General features: G+C 36.1%; 1 protein-coding gene across 7 annotated transcripts in view; it reads right to left on the reverse strand.

Annotated features, from left to right (window-relative positions):
- The window catches only part of JMJD1C (jumonji domain containing 1C), a 311,987-nt gene that overhangs the window by 19,204 nt on the left and 270,844 nt on the right, over positions 1–21,939 (reverse strand). For 6 of the 7 annotated variants that reach the window (XM_037158682.2, XM_053664018.1, XM_053664019.1 and 3 more), the window contains 9 exons: positions 19,218–21,391; positions 14,893–15,094; positions 12,448–12,662; positions 7,193–7,345; positions 4,427–4,516; positions 3,612–3,739; positions 3,216–3,429; positions 2,069–2,283; positions 1,054–1,329 (listed from right to left, as the gene is read on the reverse strand). In XM_037158682.2, the coding sequence (XP_037014577.2) occupies positions 1,054–1,329; positions 2,069–2,283; positions 3,216–3,429; positions 3,612–3,739; positions 4,427–4,516; positions 7,193–7,345; positions 12,448–12,662; positions 14,893–15,094; positions 19,218–21,391 (3,667 nt within the window). The remainder of the gene's footprint in view (positions 1–1,053; positions 1,330–2,068; positions 2,284–3,215; positions 3,430–3,611; positions 3,740–4,426; positions 4,517–7,192; positions 7,346–12,447; positions 12,663–14,892; positions 15,095–19,217; positions 21,392–21,939) is intronic. The other variant, XM_037158683.2, reaches the window with a different exon arrangement.

Consider the following 21,939-nt stretch of genomic DNA (forward strand, 5'->3'; position numbering starts at 1 on the left):
TAATCCATGTTTCTCTCCCTCCCTTGCCCTCTAAAATAAAATCTTTAAAAATTTTTCATTTCTTAAGAGTATAAATATGAATTTTTTGCTTGATTTATTTACAGATTAATTTTTATAGACACAACATAACCTACTTCTTTATTTATATGTATGTAATAGATGAATTAAGATTTTTAAGTAAAAGTTTGTATGTATTCTGAGTTTGTGTCACTTATATACATATAATCTTTACCTCAACAAGGATCATGACAAATAAAAATATTAAATAACTAGGCATAACAAAATTAAATTATAAGCCTAACAACTATTTCCAAAGAGCAAATCCCTCCATTTAAATAATATGAATTCAAAATTCCTCAGGGCTCTATAAACTCAAAACCAACAATTAAAGATTTATAGCTAATGTGAAAAACAAAATATAAGAACAAACAGAAACAAAACCTCTTAGGCAATCTGATGTATTATTCTCTGTTGTTTTTTTTCCTTTTTTAATTCCATTAATGTAGTTTTAAACTGCCATCTGAAATGTGTACCAAATATTTCACAAGTTTTGGTCAAATAAAAAATCATTTTTTATTTGAGCTGAATTAAATGATGAAGAGAAGGAGCATTTGTCATTCAAGACTTTATGAACTAACTTAAAAATAAATAATCTATGGGTAAACATTAAAGGCAAAAACATGTACACTTTTTATCAGTTCAAGAAAAATGCTCCTAGTATTAATATTCAATTAGCAGATATGAAATCTGTTAACTGGACTGAACTAGAAGTATATAAAAAAAGATATCTAAACATGTAAACATGTTTGTAAAAACATGGCTTTATTAAGTCTCTTGACTGATAAATTGTAAAAAAAAAATCAGTGCTTCCTTGTTAACTCATACAAATCTGGCCAAATATAAGAATTCAGAAACAATCGTTGTGGTAACCTTCTGATATCTTACTTCCACGCCAAATGTGTTTAGTACTGTCTTTCCCCTTTCCTTCTATTCCTAAGACAACAATTTGTTTGTTCCTCTGAAAGTGTACTACGATCAGCTTAAAATACTCACTTGTCCATGTTTCCAACACTCTTTGAAAAGCTTCCAATTATTAGTATTTTTATAATCCTTAAGCCAAAGAATACGCTTCTCGCAGACCCAAGAATGTGGTATATCACAGTACGATTGGTTTTCATCCACGGCAGAGTTTCTGCTTTCTTTGGGCTCCTCTTTAAGCTCTGATTTTACACTGATCTTAGGGGCTTTATTTGGTGGAATTTTGTTTTCAACAACTGAAGCAATTATGTCATCAAGAATATTTGGCATAGTCCTTCCACTTTTACCACTCTATTAGGGAAAAAAATCATTTTTTGAGAAGAAATGTATACATTTTAAACTTTCATTTTGACTTACTATTAGTATAACAAACAACTAACACAAACAACCTACTTGCCTTCAAAAATATGTAATCATAACTTTCATTTTGACTTACTACTAATACAACAAACAACTTTCTTGCCTTCAAGAATATTGTAATCGAGATACGGATTTGTAGTCCCTACACTGTTCCTGAGAGGTGGGAACCAGAGCTTCGGTGGTCTCCATGTGAGGCCAAGTGTGCAGGAACTAGAAGAGTGGGTCTTTTACACTGTTTTAGGGTTGAAGCAGTTGGGTGCAATTTCCCATATACTTTCAATAGCCACTAAAAATTTATGTCTATACAATTATCTGTGTGTATTTACCTCTGGAGAATAACTAAAACAAAAATTGACTTCTAAATATTTTAAGTAACAAAACATTTACTTCCATGTTACTTCCCCTATTAGTTAGATATATGGTTTTCAAATTTTAAAGAAGTATCTCAGGGTTCTTCTGGCATCAAAACATCCCTCCCCCAACTTTATTCACCTACAGGGAAAAAACAAAAATCTCCAGCTTTCAAGTTCTAAGTTATAATGCGAATAGAAACACGCCTAGTAATTTAGTACACTTGATTTGCTCTGCCTCTATTTATTGTGTAGTTCACAAGTGAATCTCCAAATCATCTAAACTTAAGGCCCATATATAAAAGCCAAAAATCACTCACTGGGGTTCCCATTGAATATACTGGAGCAAAGGCAATGCCGGCATCTGTAGAACCCACACGTAACTTGCCAGCTGTTGTGGTCAGTAAATCCCGTAAGGTTGAGCCTTGTTCATTATTCTGGGACATGGGCGGTGACATTCTGCTGTTTGGAGAATCAGGATTCTCTTGTTCTCTCTCTTCTGTAATTTGCTTTTCAAGGGCAAATTCTTTATTTTCTGAAATAAAACATTTTAATAAAATTCAAATAAAATTAAGCATTCTGCTAAAGTACAGACAAAACTAGCACGCTGTATTTTACAGTGACAGGTAACAACTATAGCACTACTGATTTATTCACCTGAACATACACCAGATGATGGGCTAGATGCTTCAAAATGCAGTCAAAGAGTTTGGATGTGAGAAGGCCTTCCTCAATACCTTAGACATGTAGCTGAGTTTATACCTGCCACAAATGAAACTGCTACAGCTAAAACAGGGAGAAGGAACACACGAGTAACAAATCCACTGCCCTGGTGGCTTTACTGATATGCTCACCTAGAAATTACTCTGCAACTAATTTTGATGCAATCACAGAGCTCCTAGTAAGAGAAGACAAAGGTTTTATTGAACCTATGCCACAATGCAAGTGAAAGATAAAAAGTAAATCCTTTTATGTGAAAAGTACACTAATGTATAATAGTACATTGCTGCAGGGAGAAGAAGGGGTAAAGAGGACTAAACGGTAATGGAAAAATATAATAAAGATAATTTTTTTTAAAAGTACATTGTTGGTTATATTATAATACTCTGTCATACAGCTGACCCTTGAACAGCACAGGGGTTACCTGTGCTGATCCCCCATGCAGTCAAAAATCTACATGTAATTTCTGACTCCCTCAAAGTTTCTCTCCTGACACCTGTGGAGGACTGGTTCTAGGATATGGCCCACCCCACCCATGGACACCAAATCCCTGGATGCGCAAGTCCTCTGTGTAACATGGTGCAAATCGATGCATATAGTTGCCCCTCCACATCTGTGGACTCCCAACTACAAATCATAAACAGCACAGGTATTGGTTTTTAAAAATCCACATATAAATATACCCATACAGTTCAAACCCTTATTGTTCAAGGGTCACTGTATACTTAGGTAATTTATTATATTTACCTTTTTTTTCCTCTCTGGACTTCTGCTCTGCAAGATCTGCTAACCAGTGCAGTGGTGACTGGGATTCTGGAGGAGTTAACTTGCTGTCTGAGCTTACATCACTCCCTGGGCTGCTGTTGCCACTACCCTCAGACTTCTGAGGCGTATTCTGCTGCTGTGACTCAGGCATGCACAGAGAAATTTTATTACTGTGATTAAGTACATTCTGTAAAACCTACAAGGGTAGAACAATTGAATTTTTAAAACACTGTCTCTTCAATTATTAATTTAAGTTACAAGGAGTCATTTCTATAATAACACAATTTAAAAAATATATGTCTTAAATTGGGTATCAAGTAACAAAGCTGATTACTTTAACCATTCATTGTATTTGATTAATTAGAAATTTATACTCACTTGAGACACACCATTCATTGTAGGAAGAGTACCAACTTGTAAATTCTGTTTGTTAGAACAATGACAATGGGATTTAATACCATATTTTTCTCTAAGAGTGTGCATCACATCTAGAAGATCTGTCAAGACTACAAAATATAATAGTGGTTAATAAAAAGGTTACGACTAGTAGCTAAAGATTTTAAAATTTTTTTTCAGTTTTTCTTGCGCCTTTTTGACTTTTATATTTTAATTCAATCCTGACATCTAGTATAGGTTTGATCATTAAACCAAATTCAGTCTCCATTCTTTTCTCTCTTACCTCTATTATTAAAAATTCAGTGTTCAAAAAAAGTAGAATAATCTTTCATCATATATCTAACTTTTTCATAACCCATTCTAAAATGGTTCCTCTGTGTTTTATTTAAAATCCTCACCCAAGCCAGAGGATATGTTTACTGATTTTAGAGAGACAAAAACGGGGAGAGAGAGAGAGGAAGGAGGGAGGGAGAGAGGCAGGGAGGGAAGGAGAGAAACAGCAATCAGTTGCCTCCCAAAGGCATCTGGACTGGAGATCTAACCCCAAAACCTTCTGGTATAAGGGATATCACTCCAACCAACTGAGCCACCTGGCCAGGGCTCCTCTGTGGTTTTCGTAGTAACAGGACAGGGCTTATTAGTTTTATTGTACAGAGGATCCCAAGAACTGGGTAAGAACAATTTCAGGTTAGAGAAACATTATCCCTCTCCATTCTATTATACTCCTACATATGCTCAAATAATCTGAATCAACTAAGTGCTGTTACACTCAGTAAATAACGTACACTGATACTCACCAGAACTAGGTATAATTTGAGTTGGCATTAAATGCTTGTGATCATGAGGCTGTCCCTTCACACACTTTATCCAAGCATACAGTTCTTTATCTGTAAGATTATAACATTTACTTCTATATCAGTCATCGTTGCACAATTATAAAATTGATGGCTTATATATAAACAGCTTAACAATTACATAAAATGGCAATGGTAGAATTCAAATGTATGGTTCCTAAAAAAATCAGACAATGCCACTACTCTAATAATTTTATAAAAACTGGATACAAAATTGATTTAGCCTTTTCTAGAATGACCATGCTTTATTATCATTAATGTATTAGTTACCTTTCTTCTCTGATTCTAGCTTCTCTGTAGCTAATTCCTTTTGCCTTTTGTTTTTTTGTGTGCCAAACATGGCTTTGGCTTTCACCCAATCCCAGTACATTATATTGACACTGCTGCTAACTCATTTTCCTTTTATGCTTCAAAGACATGAAGACAAACTGTCATGAGACATGCCACTACTGCATAGACAGTGACAGAACAGAAGCTGTGATGTCCTAAATTATAGTGTGTCAGAGAGTAAGATAGAAAGACAAGAGTAATCAACCAGTTAATAGCTGTGGACCAAGGAACAGACTGGTCACATTCTAAATGTATGTTGGGGCATTGAGTCAACTTTTGTACAAATCATCAGCCACCACAGCATCCTTCTTATGCATGAACTTTCAGAACCATTGCTCATCACCAATCAAAAGCAGTAAATATTTCTTCCTTACAGAAGGTGCACCTACCCTAAATTGTTCCCCATTTCACCTTTCTCTACCCCACCTCCTCAACGGTAGCTAATGAAATTCTTTCAAACACAACTTACACCTTTCTTCCCCAGAATATAACGAATAAAGAGCCCTTCAACCTCAAGATGGTGGACAACTCTGTCATTTCTATTCAGCCCAGGTGCCTGCCTATTGGTCAGACTGCATACCTCAGGAACTGGTCTTTTTCTGCCTACCCTTTCTCTTGGAAAAGCTTTTCGTCATGAAAGTTCTTTGTTTAACAAGAGCATTTAATTGCTACTATTGCCTTCAAATAAGGTTCCATAGCCGGTGCGGTAAACATATTAAGGCATAGCACGAGGCATATCATATACAGTAAAACTATTTAATTCCTTGATCTCAAAAAGATCATCTCTATAAATTTAATGACAAAGACAACTACTTATGATACGGCTTTAAGAGTTTCAATGAATACCACAAAAAGCTCGTTAATTCACCATTTAAAAAAAACACAACTAAAACCATTATTGCATCAAGTGTCATACTAAATAAAATCCAAATCCAGTCTAAAACTTTTTAAAAGAGCTTTGACTTCCCCCTCCAAAGCCTACATAGCAGTAACTTATGCTTTCTAACTGCTTATATTTTAGACACTTATGTTAATTACTACTCTGTCAAGTTATAAACTAGTCGAGTTAGTGTATTACAATATTTAACAGTGAAATAAGGAAATAGGTAACAGAATATAACTCAAGGTATATGAATTATCCTCAGAAAATGATATGGTGACTGATACATTTTAAAAACCGATACCCTACTATTGTTCAAAACAGAATTCAGACTTATATATACAATACCTATAGCAAAATATAATAAATTAACATCAATTTCTTTTTAATTTGGCAAAGGAAAAATACAATTATGAGACCAGAAAAATATAAAATGCATGTCATGCAGTTTTATAGCAGTGCAGCTACTTCTATCAACTGAAAATATCCAAATATATTTTTAGGGTTTTGAAGATATTTAATTTCCTAAAATGCCTTCCTTTCTATGACTTCATATTTTACTCATATATAATACCTTTTTCATATCACAGAAACACCAAGAAATAGATGTTGGACATGCTTCTCCACTTGCTCAGGTCTCTTTGTTAAGTCATGGGTATTATAAGAAAAAAAGATTACAAAGGATGAGGCTTAATAATCCTATCATTAAACAAAAGATATTGATGGCTAACTACATGATCATCTACCTGAGAAACATTAGTCTAAAAAAAACCTGCCTGAAGGATAAAAGTCTGTTACTAAGCATGATTTTACCTCTAATACTCTTGGTTTAAACCCTCTCATTTCATTAAAGACTTACCCCAAACAAAGAACTCAATACTTTCAAGGCTACCAATAGCAAGTAGCTCCTTCTAAATCAACTTGAAAGGCTTTGCTAAAAGATTTTTAGCATGAAAAAGGTACAATCAGTTACTTCCTTTTGAAACTTTCTGCAGCTGTAATTAACATGCAGAACACTGTTTCTGTGCCATTTTATTTATCTAAAAACTAAACAGTAATAGTTTCAATGGCTGTTTTCATACATAATGTAGATTTCCTCTTCATTCTGTAAAAGCTAGGGAATAAATAGTAAATGTCAGCATATTCTTGAACAGGCTGATTTGAACTTTATGCACCAATATTTAGAAATACAACTGACACTAATAAGTGTTCAACTGCAAGTTATGAAAAGCTCTAATTAATTCTGGCTACGTTAAGAAGCTATTTGCTGGAAATGAGAGGATGAGGATTAATCCACTAATCAAGCAGAAAAGGTGCCATTTTATTCTAAAAACCATGACTACTAATAAACTGTGGTAACTCCTTTTCACAACTTCCTTCAAGTAATGGTTTATGGAAGATAGGAAAAAACGTTACACATATCTAATCTTCCAGATGAGTGATCCTAGAGAAAATGGACATTATTAAAAGTTTAATTCAATATAAAGTCATAAACTGACCTCTAGAACTCTTCCTTTCCTTTGCCTTGTAACAATCCAAGCAGACCACAAATCCACATTTTTGGCAGACCCAGTGAACGTTAAACAATGTTGCTTCACATGCATCACACATCTCTCGGACTCCTCTCACTGCTCTTTTCCAGGCAATTTTGGCTGAAATACAGAGAAATAAAAATATAGGGGCAACAGACTCTCTTTCATGCAATCTTTGCTGAAATACATGAAAACAGAAATGTAAAGGCAAACCAAAAACTTTAAAGGATGTATTAACGAAAGACCAACCAACTGCAGGTTTCTTGAAGTAATTAGTGATTCCCTCCAGAAAAAATACATCTAATTGAAGGATTCTCAATCTGTACACTTTTGACATTTAGGAATACATGTATCCCTGTTGCAGAGGACTATCCTGTGCATTGGCGGGATGTGTAGTGGCACCTGTGCCCTCTACCCATCAGATGCCAGTACTCTACCCCAACATTTACATAAGTAAATATTTAAATTAACCTACTTTCAAACAAATCTATAACATAGTTATCATTTGTGTTTTACAGTCATACAGTTTAGCAAGGAGTAAAAGTTGAGATTTAAATATACATCTAACTTTAAAGACTGGTGACTTCAAGTCAAGATGGCAGTGTAGGTACACACAGCACACCCTTTTGCACAACCACATCAAAAGTATAACTATAGAACCATCACCATACAGAAATGTTAGAAGGACTTCTGCCAAGATGGAGGCGTAGGTGGAAGCACTGCGCCTTCTTCCACAACTAAGTTTAAAAACAACGAAGTTTTAGCAACAAAAATGCAGCCAAACCACAGAAAATTGAACGACACGAAGTCCGACAACAACAAACCCTTCAGCCAAACCGGTAAGAGGGGCAGAGCCAACAGCAGAGCAGGGTCGGGCAGGAAACATCCACCAGACCGACCCTGGGTGCACAACCCAGGTGCGCCAGCAGCCATGGGCGGATCCCAGGTGTGGAGAAGCGGGCGGACCCACTGAGGGCACAAGGCGGTAGACCCACTTGAGGGCTGATCGTGGTCACGCATTCACTCGCAGATAAACCAGTGAAGGAGCTAGCAGTGAGACAGACCGCGCAGGCCCCAGTGGCAGGAAGCAGCAGAGGGAACTGCCATTGTCCCTCTCTGACCCCGTCCCCACATACAGCGTCACAAAACAGCAACCTGGGTGTCCCCACTCTGGTAAATAACTAAGGCTCTGTTCCTCATTCGTAACGGGCACGAACAGATCAAAACATGGCTCAAGAACTCAGAGCCCCAGAGCAGACAAATCTAAGCAATGAAGAAATAGCCAAATTTCAGATGCACAGTTCAAAACACTGGTGATCAGGATGCTCACAGAACTGGTTGATTTTAGTCACAAATTAGAGGAACATATGAAGGCTAAACTAATTGAAATGAATGGAAATACACAGGAAACCAATACTAATAGAAAGGAAACTGGGACTTAAATCAAAGGAGTGGACCAGAAGGAGGAAAAAAATGACCAAACAGAAAAGGATGAAGAAATAAAAATTCAAAAAAATGAGGAGAGGTTTAGGAACCTTCAGGACATCTTTAAACATTCCAACATCCGAATTATAGGGGTACCAGAAGGGGAAGAGGTACAGCCACCAGTGGAACACTTATTTGAACAAATAATAAAGGAGAACTTCCCCAATCTGGCAAAGGAAATAGACTTCCAGGAAATCCAGGAAGCTCAGAGAGTCCCAAAGAAGTTGGACCCAAGAAAGAACACACCAAGGCACATTATCATTACATTAGCCAAGATTAAAATGGAGAGAATCCTAGAAGCAGCAAGAGATAAGGGGACAGTCACCTACAAAGGAGTTCCCATCAGACTGTCAGCGGATTTCTCAAAAGAGACCTTACAGGCAAAAAGGGGCTGGAAAGAGGTATTCCAAGTCATGAAATCCAAAGACCTACATCCAAGATTGATCTATCCAGCAGAGTTTTCATTTAGAATGGAAGGACAGATAAAGTGCTTCTCAGATAAGATCAAATTCAAGAAGTTCATCATCACCAAGCCTTTATTATATGAACTGTTACAGGGACTTACCTAAGAAAAAGAAGATAAAAAAGATGAACAGTGGAAGGACAGCAAACTCAGTTATTAACAACCATACCTAAAATAAAAGCAAATTAAGAGGACAGCTAGATCAGGAGTGAACCATAGAAATGAAGATCACGTGGAGGGTTAGCAACAGGGGAGGGGGAGAAGGAGAAGGGGGGAGAAGGTACAGAAAATAAGTAGCATAAACAATAGGTAGAAAATAGGGGGGAGGGCAAGAATAATATGGGAAATATAGAACCTAAAGAATTTGAGACATGTGGTCATAAACTAAAGGGGGGATGGTGGGGGAGGGAGTATGCAGGGTGGAAGGAAATGAAGGGGGTAAATAGAACAAATGTAATGGCATAATTAATAAAATATATTAAAAAATGTTAGAAATTGAGCTGAATCAAAATCCTACAACTATGGAATTAAAGAAGCCACAGCGACATGACACATTAGTAGGAGGGTTGCAGAAGCAGAACAGGCTGTCTCCACACCCACATGGGTCAGATAAAAATCATGAGGGATATCTTAGGAGCAAGAGGTTCCACCCCCCAGCCCAGGGATATGTCTCTGTAGCGTCTGGCTGTAAAAACCAGCAGGGATTGAGGCTGTGGAAGACAAACTGCTAGAGTCCCAGGCAGTTACCCTTAAAGGGCTCTCAAGCATAGATTTGCTCAGACTCACTCTACCTGAGGTCCAGCACCGGGTGAGCAGACTAAAAGGCATCAGAGACATCCCAGGAGGAACTGAATTATCTAGTATCAATGCAGGAGCTAGGTGGGGAGCTTTCTTCTAGGCAGAGGCCATCATCCCTTTTCTAAGCCTTCCTCCCACCAGAGCCAACAGGTAGGGACCATACCTGAGACTCCATCAACCTGGCTCCCACTATTTCCCCCATCCTGGTGATTCCCTAAGATCTCGTTCACTGAGTTCTATTCCACTTTTATGGCCCACGAAAACTATTTCCAGTGGCTTTTACATATGAATGGTTTGTCTTGGCCCATGCTTCAGATTTTCCTAAATTCTCTCAAACTAGCAGCATCTGGCTTCAGCGAGCCTCATACCTTTAGGTAAGTTGCCCCAAGTCTGGCACTAGTAGCAGATGGCCTTGGTTTACAACTTGGCTTCTCCTGAACCCCTCCAAGCACAAGCACAGGTAGCAGCAACCTGCAGATCACTTTGTAGCCAGTGCTGTGTGACCCCTGAAGGAACACAGGTAGTGGTTGACCTGGGATGTGCCAACAGCAATCAAGGCTTAACCACAACAGGAGGGTGCATACAGCCCACACAGTGGGTGCATCCTGAGTAACCAGATTGGGTGACAGCAGAGGTTGTGTCACTGGGCTTACAGGACACCTACTACATAAAGCCACTCCATCAAGCTTGGGAGACATAGTAGCTCCACCTAGTACATAAAAGCAAAAACAGGGGGGCAGCAAAAATGAGGAGACAAAGAAACATGGCCCAAGTGAAAGAACAGAAAAAGAATTAAACCAAAAGGAGAAAAGCAATCTATCAGATGCAGAAGTCAAAATACTGGTTAGAGGATGCTCAAAGAACTTAGTGAGGACCTTGACAGCATAAAAAAAAAAAAAAACAGAAACATAGGATACACTAGTTGAAATAAAAAACAATTTACAGGGAAACAATAGTAGAGTGGATGAGGCTGAGAATCAAATCAATGACTTGGAACATGAGGAATCAAAAGACAATCCATCGAAACAAGAAGAAAAAAGAATACCCCCAAAACAAGGATGGTGTAAGCAGCCTCTGGGAGAACTGCAAGCAATCCAGCATTTGCATTATAGGGATACCAAAAGGAGAAAAGAGCAAGAAACTGGAAATCTATTTGAAAATATAATGGAAAAAAACTTCCCTAATTTGATGAAGGAAATAGACATGCAGGTCCAGGAAGCAGAGAATCACAAACAAGATGGATACAAAGAGGCCCACTCCAAGACACATCATACTTAAAATGCCAAAGGTTAAAGATAAACAGAGAATCTTAAAAGCAGAGAGAAAAGCTGCTAGTTACCACAGGAAGAGTTCCCATAAAACTGTCAGCTGATTTCTCAAAAGAAACTTTGCAGGCTAGAAGGAACTGGCAAGAAATAATCAAAGTCATGAAAAGCAGGGACTTACAGCCAAGATTGCTCTAGCCAGCAAAGATATCATTTAGAATTGAAGGGCAGATAAAGTGCTTCCCATATAAGAAAAAACTAAAGCAGTTCATTATCACCAAACCATTATTATATGTAATGTTAAAGGGGCTTATTTAAGAAAAAGATCAAAACCATGAACAATAAAATGGCAAAAATATGCATCTATCAACTATTGAATCTAAGAAACAAAATAAATAAACAAGCAGTAAAAAACAGAATCATAGATACAAAGAGTGTTTTGATGGTTGCCAGATGGTGGGTTGTCAAGGGAACGGGTGAAAACAGTGAAAAGATTAAGAAGTACAAATTGGTAGTTATAGAACAGTTGTGGGGATGTAAAGTACCATAGGGAATAGAATGGCCAAATACACATATGCAAGACCCATGGATGGACAACAGTATCCATGGGGGATTGCCTGGAGGATTGGGAGTTAGGGTGGTAACTGGGTGGAGAGGGACAAAAGAGAAAATTTGGATCAACTGTAATAGTATAAGCAATAAAATATACTTAATGCTGAAATTTCCCAATTTCGCATCCAAAATGTCTTTGTCGTGCTAAACTGCAAAACCGGCAAAAACAGCAAAATACTATTGTGATTTCACAAACTGCTAATCCATTCATTTCGACCTCAATGGGAAAATATCTTTTAAAAAAAAATCCTCAACAGAGAACATTTTTTTCATTGGTTTTAGGGAGAAAGACATCCATATGAGGGAGAAACACTGACTGGTTGCCTCCCATATTGCCTGGATCACACCTTGACCAGAGATCAAACCTGCAACCTTTCAGTTACAGGAGGCTCCCACCAACTGAGTCACATTGGCCAAGGCAGAAAATATCTTTTACCTTTAGTATATATAAGTGCTTTTGTACATAAAAAGTGTCATTATCAAAGTTAAAAGTCAACATAACGAGGTAGGATTAGGGACTTTGCCCAGATTAAAACATACTTCAGATTTGTTAAACAAAATGTAAACAATTTTATGTTCTAAGTATTTAACTTCCTTACCATCCTTTTTCACCCAGGACAAAGCTGTTTTCTCAGATGTTACTAACTGACAGAACTTATCACCTATTATATCCAAGATGTATTTTGAAGTTTCTATGTCTAGTTCATCATCTTCATAATTTTCATGTGTCCATAAACTCATAGCTTCATCGTCATATTGGTCAGGAGAAGAGAAACCATCTATTCTAACTACTCCATTTTTACTAAATGACAATCTGAAATATTAAAACATAAAAGCATTAGATACATAAATGTCTAGTTATTTTAAAGTTCTAAATGTATAATTATATATTTATATTAAATATAAATATGTAAGTTATATTTACAATTAGAGAACACAGGGTAGTCCATATATACACATACTTTAATTATTAATTAAATTTAACCAACTTAGATAACTGCTATAATGTTACACATGACAATGATAAGTAGTATCAATTTTAGGTTATTTGAAGAAATGAGATCATCTCTATCACTTACTTATACTTAACTACTTAATTCCAGTCAAATAAAAACTATGACCAAGTATCTGGTGAGAACAAGATTTAAAACGTTAGCCAAGTGCTTCATACAGCAATGCTGTCATTTTATACATAATTAAATCAGAAATCTCTAAAGTTGAGAATGCCCAAAATCACATTAAGACTTTCCCTGTAGGAATATTAAAAAATGTCAAGTAAATATACAGGGTAGGGCAAAGTAGTTTATAGTTGTGAGAACACGAAACACAGTTTGTTCTTGTGGTATTTTAAGCATTGTATTATTTTCCATACAAACAACTGTAAGCCTTCTTTTGCCCCATCCTGTATGTACTTTTCATTAAAATGACACTTTATTAACTTGATTTAGAGGAACAACGATGAAACTCTTAATAAGTTTATTAGAAACCAAATTGTGTTATTGCCCTTTAGCTTCTGACATCCAATTAATATAACTGGTCAGTACAGAAGTTTAAGGTAAATGGAAGGCAACATTTTCTTTTCTTACTTGCTGGTGGCTATCACTCAATTATGTCTAGTTACTCTCAAACAGGGGACACTGAAAATTCACTACAAGTCATTCTGTACTTTTCAAATGGATGCTATCGACAATATTGCTTTTACTCCTTTTTTCACATTTCTTTCTTACCCTTTCCCTTTAAAAAAAAAACGGTATCTCCCTTTGTCATAACCCATCATCTTGTTTCAGCTTGATGTTATTTTATCTACCTGAATATTGACTTTTTTCAAACTTTTCTAAAATTTTCTTATCTCTTCAAATAATTTTCCTTTGATTCCTCTTCATCTTTTCTGCACTCTCATGTGTGCTATAATGTGTAAGTATTTGGGGGATACTTTTGGCTAAAAAACCCATGAAGTAAAGAAGTAAGAAATAAAGCTTGTTGTCCTCCTACAAATACATACTTTTGGGGTCCCCACTGAGCCAACAGCAGAGTGTATTTGCCAAGCAAAGTTATCTCCTAACTTCTTAGGAAGATGATGCTGATCAGTAGGGAAATTATTATAGCTAACATTAATAGAGTATTTCATATGTGCTTGGTGTACTACAATTACACCTCTGTGCATTTTATATCATTTAATCTTCAGGAAATTCCTCTGAGATTGGTACCGCTATCATTCACATTATGCAGCTGAGTGAAGCTGAGGTGTAGTCCTACCACAACTAATAAATTCATACAGGTACTAAGGAACAGAGCAAGGAATGAAACCCTGGAATGACTGATTCTAGAATCTGAGACATTTACCCTCTACTGGCTGGGTTACCCAGGTTTGTTTAGTTGAACTCTTACAAATCTACCCTTAGGATTTAGTAATAAAGTATTATTTGGTAATATTAGTATTATAGTTACATATAGTTAGTTATTTAGTAATATATAAATATTATAGGTTAACAGCAACTGTAAGTTGCTTTATATTTATAATAAAACCTGTGAAATATGACATGATACTAACAATTTTTTTGGTCACTTTCTAACTTATATTTTATAGCTCTGTATGTTTAATAAGGCAAAAGTATAGGTATTCCAATGTACTGCACTGATTTTAATATATTACCTACATTATTTACCTAGATTTATATAGACTATTTGTTAGCTAATGTACGGATATAAATACGACACTGTTTTGGCCAAAGTGTAATGTATTTTTAAAAATCTTTATATGAAACAAGCTGCTGTTTCCTATCATTTTCTAGAAAAAAATACTAAAATTTATCATAAAGGAGGAATAAGTCAGTAGAGAAAGGCCATATGAATGCACATAACACTACATATGAATTTAGCCCAATAATTAGCTATTGTTAAATTTAGTACTAAAAGTTTAATATTGTCTTATAATGTTTCAGAAACAAGGGGGCTCCTGTCTCTAAACAGAATTCTCAGAAACACTGTATATTTTCCATCACCCAAAATACATACTTCCCCCCATTACACAAATTTTCACTTACCGTCTAAAGTAGTAAAATCTACAAAACACAGGTGAGTGAGTTGGTTCTTCTTCTTTTTTACTTCGAATAAGTCTACATTCTCTGCACTTTTGCAAATTAGGCCCTATCTCACAGCAGGAGTCATCTTGTAAGAATGATTCCCCAGTTTGCTTCAGCTTCTTGACTTTACGCCAATCTTTTAATACTGAACGAGGGATGCCAGCTGTAAAACCAGTAGGAAAGTATTAGCAAGATTATACCTTTTTAGAAAAGTATACCCTTGAGATAAAATTCAAGTCAATTACACAATTGACAATATATTAAGACTGTAGAAAAGCAGCAGAGATTATAGTTCTAGGTACTCATTAACTAAAAAGTCCACAGTAGCACTTATTATATTCTACAAACCAAATGAACTCTTGGTATACTACACTATACTATAAATGCAGAATACTATAAAAGCAGAGCTGAGTATATATCTTTACATATGAAATATTCTTCTTTGTATGACAGCAAATATGAGAATCAGTCATTTTCTAAGTAAAGCTAAAAATGCAGCCCTTTTATATAAAAACTTTGGCATAAGTAGGAAGCTCTTTCAAGATCCACAGAAAGAACCTAAAGACTAAAAGTTAATACCTTTAAGAAAAACAGGCTAGTTTCAGCATACTTAAGTTTTGAAATACTACTTATTCTGATTCTTGAAGGTAAGTGTGGCTCATTAAATCAAGAAAGTGGTGATTTTGTAACATCAATGTTATGGAGAAGAACTAAGTCATTTCTCCTAATTATCTCTCCTCTTATTACAATGTCTTCCTTTGGTATCAATATATTGATTGACAGAAGCAGTATTTTAAAAAAACTTGAAAGGAAAAAAGCCAATTATTATTAACCTGGCATATCTTTTTTCAAGACAGAAAGACAAATAAGGCACCAGAACTCTATAGAAAAACAAAACTTTGTCAGAAAAAAAATTACATTTATATAATACTAATCATCTTATAGTCTATATTGTTGCTCCATCACTATTATTAACTTGAACTTAGTTGTTGTAATAACACTAGCTCAAGTAATCAGTCATCTATAGAGCAGGAAGAACTCAAAACACTATACAAAAATTGAAGCTTGTGCCTTGGCTGGTGTGGCTCAGTGGATTGAGTGTGGGCCTGTGAACCAAATGGTCCCTGGTTCGATTCCCAGTCAGGGCACACGCCTGGGTTTCAGGCAGGGTCCCCAGTGCGGGGCACCAGAGAGGCAACCGCACGTTGATGTTTCACTCCCTCTTTCTCCCTTCCCCTCTCTCTAAAAATAAACAAAACCTTTAAAAAAACTGAAGCTTGTCTATTGAATTTTTAAAAATCTATAATTAATTAAAAGCGATCTATGTTGTGACAAGCAGTATTTGTTGACTCTTGTGTTAATACTGCCCATGTTAATGCATCTAACATCAGATATGAGATTTACATCATTCACTGTTTCTATTATGTTAAAGAATAAATTCTATTTCCTACCTTTGTGTTTTCTAATTATGCCTATTTCATGGAGCAGAGGCAGTATAACTATTCTGAGATGATATACTTCTTATAGAAACTTGTAGCAGAAATCTTGTCCTGAGTTCCCACTATCACTTACCTGTTAATAATATATGCAGTACAATTACAGCAAGACCGTATATCTTAAGATAGAATTGTGTTTATAAAACTCTAGGGTGGGCAACTCAAAATCAGCTTGTATTAAGCATTTCTAGGATTGCTGGTTCTTTGCAAACTCTTCCCTCTTCTGTCTTTAACTTAGGGCAAGGAGCCACTTGACCTAATCTACTAGGGAAATGTGTATGTGTGCGCACATACCACCCAGAGAACAATGTTTCCAGAAGGCTCGTGTAAAGGTTTGTTATTTCCTCCACTGTATATAAGACAGATTTCTCCTATGGACTGTATAAAATATCCAGGGCTTTTACAAATCAGAATGAACAACAGAAATGGTATACTGCTGATAAATTTTTATTTGGTACACTTGATTCCAACCACTGGTATACTTTTTAAATTTATTATGTGAGAATAAACTAAACGCAATCTACTTCTGTTCTGACTAGAAAATAACTATTAACCAATATGCTTTTACATTCCAAATAATGAAATAGTTCAAAAAGTATGAAAAACCATACCACTGTAAACAATTCAAATAGTATTACAATTAAAACCCAGGCGTTTCAAAGCGAATCTCAACTGTGACATAAAATAGACAACGGCAAATTTTTAATGAATGAATTACAAAGATATGAAGGTCCAGGTTATATGAACAGTTTTAGATACAATTTTTGCTTCTGTTTAGACAGTAAGACTGCATCTAACTCCTTTTATAACTTTTACTGGAAATGTCTGTCCAGTAACTAAAACTTCATCTTTCAATTCTATTTTACTTGGCAATAAAAATACCTAACTTAATGGATATTTCTGCTTTCTTTATACCTAGGAACCTTTTCAACCTTAGTTCTCAATTTACTAGCAAAATGCTCAAAACAGCTACTCTAGCAACAGAAAACTAGGAAGAAAAAGAATTACTAGAGACAAATACATGTTAATCTTTAATTTCTGATATGCTAACACCTTAAAAATATTTTTGAGACACACAAATTAACTCTAATTATAGTTAGTGCACTGATTTTGTGCATCACAGGACTTAGATATATTTATAAAATAATATAAAAATTAGTCGTAAAAAAGCAGCTAACTTCAGAAACATACTGTATGTGTATTTGTGTATGGATATACATGTGTATAATAGCATATGTCTTCATAGTACAATCTCTTAAGTGCAGACTTTACTCACTCTTAAAAAAATAATCCTTTTTATTGTCACCCTAAGACATTTTTTCATTGCTTTGTGTGTGTTTGAGAGAGAGAGAGAGAGAGAGAGAGAGAGAGAGAGAAAGAGAGAGAGAGAGAGAGAGAGAGAGAGAATGAGAATGACTGTTTGCTTCTTGTAGGCTCCCTGACTTGGAATCAAACCTGCAACCTTTTGGTGTACAGGATTATGTTCCAACCAACTGAGCCACACCAGCCAGAGCTTTACTAACTCTTTTTGACTATGACTGATGACAACCTCAGTGAACATTAGAAAGACAAAGGCTGTATTTAATCCATGAAGTATATTATCTATTCAGGTTGAGAAATTAGATTTATAAATTCCCAATTCAGAGAATTTTCTAGATGGCACAGAGTAACAGCAAGTCAACTCTGCCCATAATTAAAAGGTGGCATTTAATAATCACTTATTATTTTGGACTTGGCAATAAATGGGACTTAACATAGCCTCTCTGATGTTAGTACTCAGTAGGTGAGGTTTCACTAAGCATCACTTGGCACGGGGGGAAATGCTGATTCCAGTCTTTGTCTCACAATTCTCACATGGGAAACATGTACATTTAATTTCAAAATGAGAACAGAATATGCACTTCATTAAAAGTAAATTTTATAAATTTAATTTCATAATTTTATTAAATGTTAAAAACTGGAAGGTTGCTATCTTTGTTTTTTTAAGTTTAACTCAAATATTTGAATATACAACACACCAAAGTAAATGTTAATGTGAAGGAAGACAATTATTGATCACACCAAGTCCCTTTAGAATTCATTGGGGGAAACTAGTACAACACTGGAGAAAGAGAAAGCAACGCTATATAATCCAATGCTCAAAATAAATGGCAGGTCCTTCTATCTATATTAGCATTTCAGTTTCTCAGCCTGTCTCCGGTTGAGCCTGGAGTCCTTTGTTCTTTCCCTTTCTGACTCTCCTTTACTATGATTCCACCCTCCTGGTTTTCTCTCCTTCACTTTGTCTCTGATTTCCAAACAGGCATGTGGGAAAACCTCATTCAGTAAAAAAGCCCAAATGCCTTCAAGCATCCAAATGCTTGTGAAAATAATTTCTTGAATATCCACATTGTCAGGGACATTTCATATACTGTATGTGAATAAATACAGATATAGTGAAACCATTAAGGGCTTTCTGCATTGTGCAACATAACTGAAAAGAAATAAACCCATGGGAAAAAATTACTTCTGGACTAAAACTATATACAAAAACACTTTATAGTGAATGTTACTGGCAAGTGTCACTTATTTTGCCACCAATGAAATCTAAATATTACTCACAGTTTAGAAACTTTTACCTATTTTATTTTTCTTGAATATAGAAATGAGCACCGAAAACCATAACCACCCTCATCTCCATTTTTATTTAACTTTTACCCATTGTTAAGGACTGCTTGAATGATTAGCATTACTATTCCAAGAATATACAGCATTTTTTACCTGAGATAAAAAAGAAATAAATTTACGTACCACTATTACTGTTGCTCTGCAACTTCAATTTACTTTTTTCTTTGGCACTCCTGCTGAGAACCCCATTGGGTTTTAGATCTTCCTCCATGTCACCTTTTCTTTTCTGCATATCATTTTGCTTCTTTTTGTAAGTTGGCTTCGGTTGCCTTTTAGTCCTTTGCTCTGACTTGCTTTCACTTTCATCTGAGTCTCCACTTTCAGAACCAGATTCATAAGTTCTTTTGGCTTTTCTCCTATTGACTTTATCATCTTTTACATATTTATCAACTATGATCTTAGTATCTACACTACTTTGTATATCATTTGATGTAGAGGCTATTAAATTAACAGAACATGGCTTAATAATTTCTGAAACAGAATTCCCTGAATTCTCCATTTTATTAGTATTTTTATCTTCTTCTGAATGTCTAGTAAGCCAGGCTTTTTTTAGTTTAGTATGGTAGTTTGGTTGACTTGTCTGGGATGCTTGCCCACTTCCTACAGAGTTTGCTTTGTTTATTGTACTACACACTACAGTACCATCCAAGAGAAGGGAGGCTGAAGATGACTGATTTTTCACAGCATTAGGCTCAGTCTCACTAACGTTACTACTTTTATACTGAGCTGCAGCCAATGCTGCCTTGTGCTTTTTTAAATGAATAAAATCAGTTGTGCCTGAGAACCCAGAGCTGGGCTGAACAGCACTTACTGTCTTACTACTGGCTGGGGTAACTGGAGCTGTGGTGCTGACCCTGCATTCTTGTGTTTGAGTAACTGAATGAGTGACATTTTTTGAAGAGGTACATTCTAAGGATTTAGAGGGTAAAATTGTATTTGATAAAGAATAAATTACTTCAGACCCACCCCAGCTGGAAGCACTGCTGGTAGTGGAAGCAGATGTACTTACAGCAGACACAAGTGAACTGGGAACATCACCCTGTGAGACTGCCTGAAAGTTTTTTGCAGATTTTATGTGAGTACTGTCTGAATTCACACTTGGCAGAATTATTCTTCCAATCTCTCCAGCTTCTGCTGGTTTGAGGCAATCTGTTTGATTTGTCTCAGTTGAAGACCTTTCACTAACTCGATCTTTGGACACTAACTGCATTACTGGCACACTGTCAAGTTTTGTACTAGAAGGTGGACGGACAATGACAGATGCCATAGCAGCTTGTGACTTTCCAGTGCTTTTCTCTACAAGCCATTCAGCTTTCTCTTTGCCGAGGTTATTAGATTTCCACATTTCTGTCAAACTCTGTTCAGAAGAACTCTTAAAATTTGCCTGAGATTCTTTTGGCTCAGGAATTAGAGTTGGAGGTTTTTGTGATTCTTGAACTTTCCCACCAGCATTTACAGGCATCACTGGAGTTAAAGTTGGAGGGGAGAGGCTACTGTAGCTGCTTTCCTTTCTTTCCAGGCTGTGATGAATTGGTGGATGAAACACTGGTGCTCTATGTAAAGCAGGCATACTCCGGAGTGTGTTTGTAGAAGAAACTGTCAAATGGGTAGGACTCCTACAATCATTTCTGAAGGTTGTTACTGAGTGAGAAGCCATTTGATGGGGAAGATGTTCTGGTGTTTTGCCTATTAAACCTTCACTTTCCAGTTGGTGTTTAATCAAAGGTGGCGGTTTTGAAAGAGATGATATAAATGAAGTCAGAGTTTGAGGATTAGCGGCTGCTACAAAGGTATTATTCTGTTTTTCAGTGTAAATATTTGAAACCTCTTTAGATGGGTATGACCTTGGCGGTTCATTGACCACGCTGTTAGACAATGTAGTGAAATAGTTACTTTGGGGCAAACTCTGAGGCAATGAGTGCTTCATTTTATAAAGATCTGATACTGAGCATTCCATATCTTTGTCTTGTTTGAGGACATGGCTTTTAGGGCTAGAAGATGACGATGCTACTCTGGAATAATGATCTCTCTCACCCTCAAGCCCCTTGATTTTAGTTGTAAATGGAGCAACATCAATGCTTTCTTGAAGAATTCGACGGTGTTCCTCCTTATATTTGTTTAATCTCTCTCCAGTCTCCTGGGGTGGTCTCTGTAATGGATTCATCAGAGGCTCCACAAAATGCCTGTGCAAGTGACCATCTTTTCCAGTCTGTGACCTATTTAGATCCAGGTCATTTTTTGCTGATGTGGATGCAACAGAACGTAATGGTTCAATAAAAGCTTTCCTCTCCAATTCTCTGCAAAGAAAATACACAAAGGTATGGTGTCAGATAGGTACTATGATCACATCATAAATATAAATGTCTAACACTAACTAGGTTGTACAACCTGAAACTAGTATGATGTCAACTATAATCAAAAAATAAAATTTTTCTTGAGAGGAGAAGGTAGAGATAGAGAGAGGGAGAAAAACATAAATGTGAGGGAGAAACATGAATTTGCTGCCTCCTGCATGGGCCCGGACTGGGAATCGAACCAGTGACCCTTTGCTTTGCTGGACAATGCCCAAACAACGGGACCACACCCCCTGTGTCAATAAAAATTTACTTTAAAAATACACAAAGGTTTTTGTAACCATTTTTTCTTACATCACCCAAAAATAGCTTCTATGCAATATCATTCTATTATCGATGGCTCTAGTAGTGCTTAGCTGCCTGGAACTTCATTAAAAATAATTTTGTTAGACTGTATTGTGACAGCTGTCATATCGGGAAACATTTAAAAAAGAAACTTATAAACACCAGTGAATTTTTGTGCAGCCATTTTAATACTGAAGATGGAACAA

The sequence above is a fragment of the Artibeus jamaicensis genome, unplaced genomic scaffold (assembly GCF_021234435.1).
Source record: "Artibeus jamaicensis isolate MK-2021 breed Jamaican fruit bat unplaced genomic scaffold, CSHL_Jam_final contig_332, whole genome shotgun sequence".
Classification (NCBI taxonomy): Eukaryota; Metazoa; Chordata; class Mammalia; order Chiroptera; family Phyllostomidae; genus Artibeus; species Artibeus jamaicensis.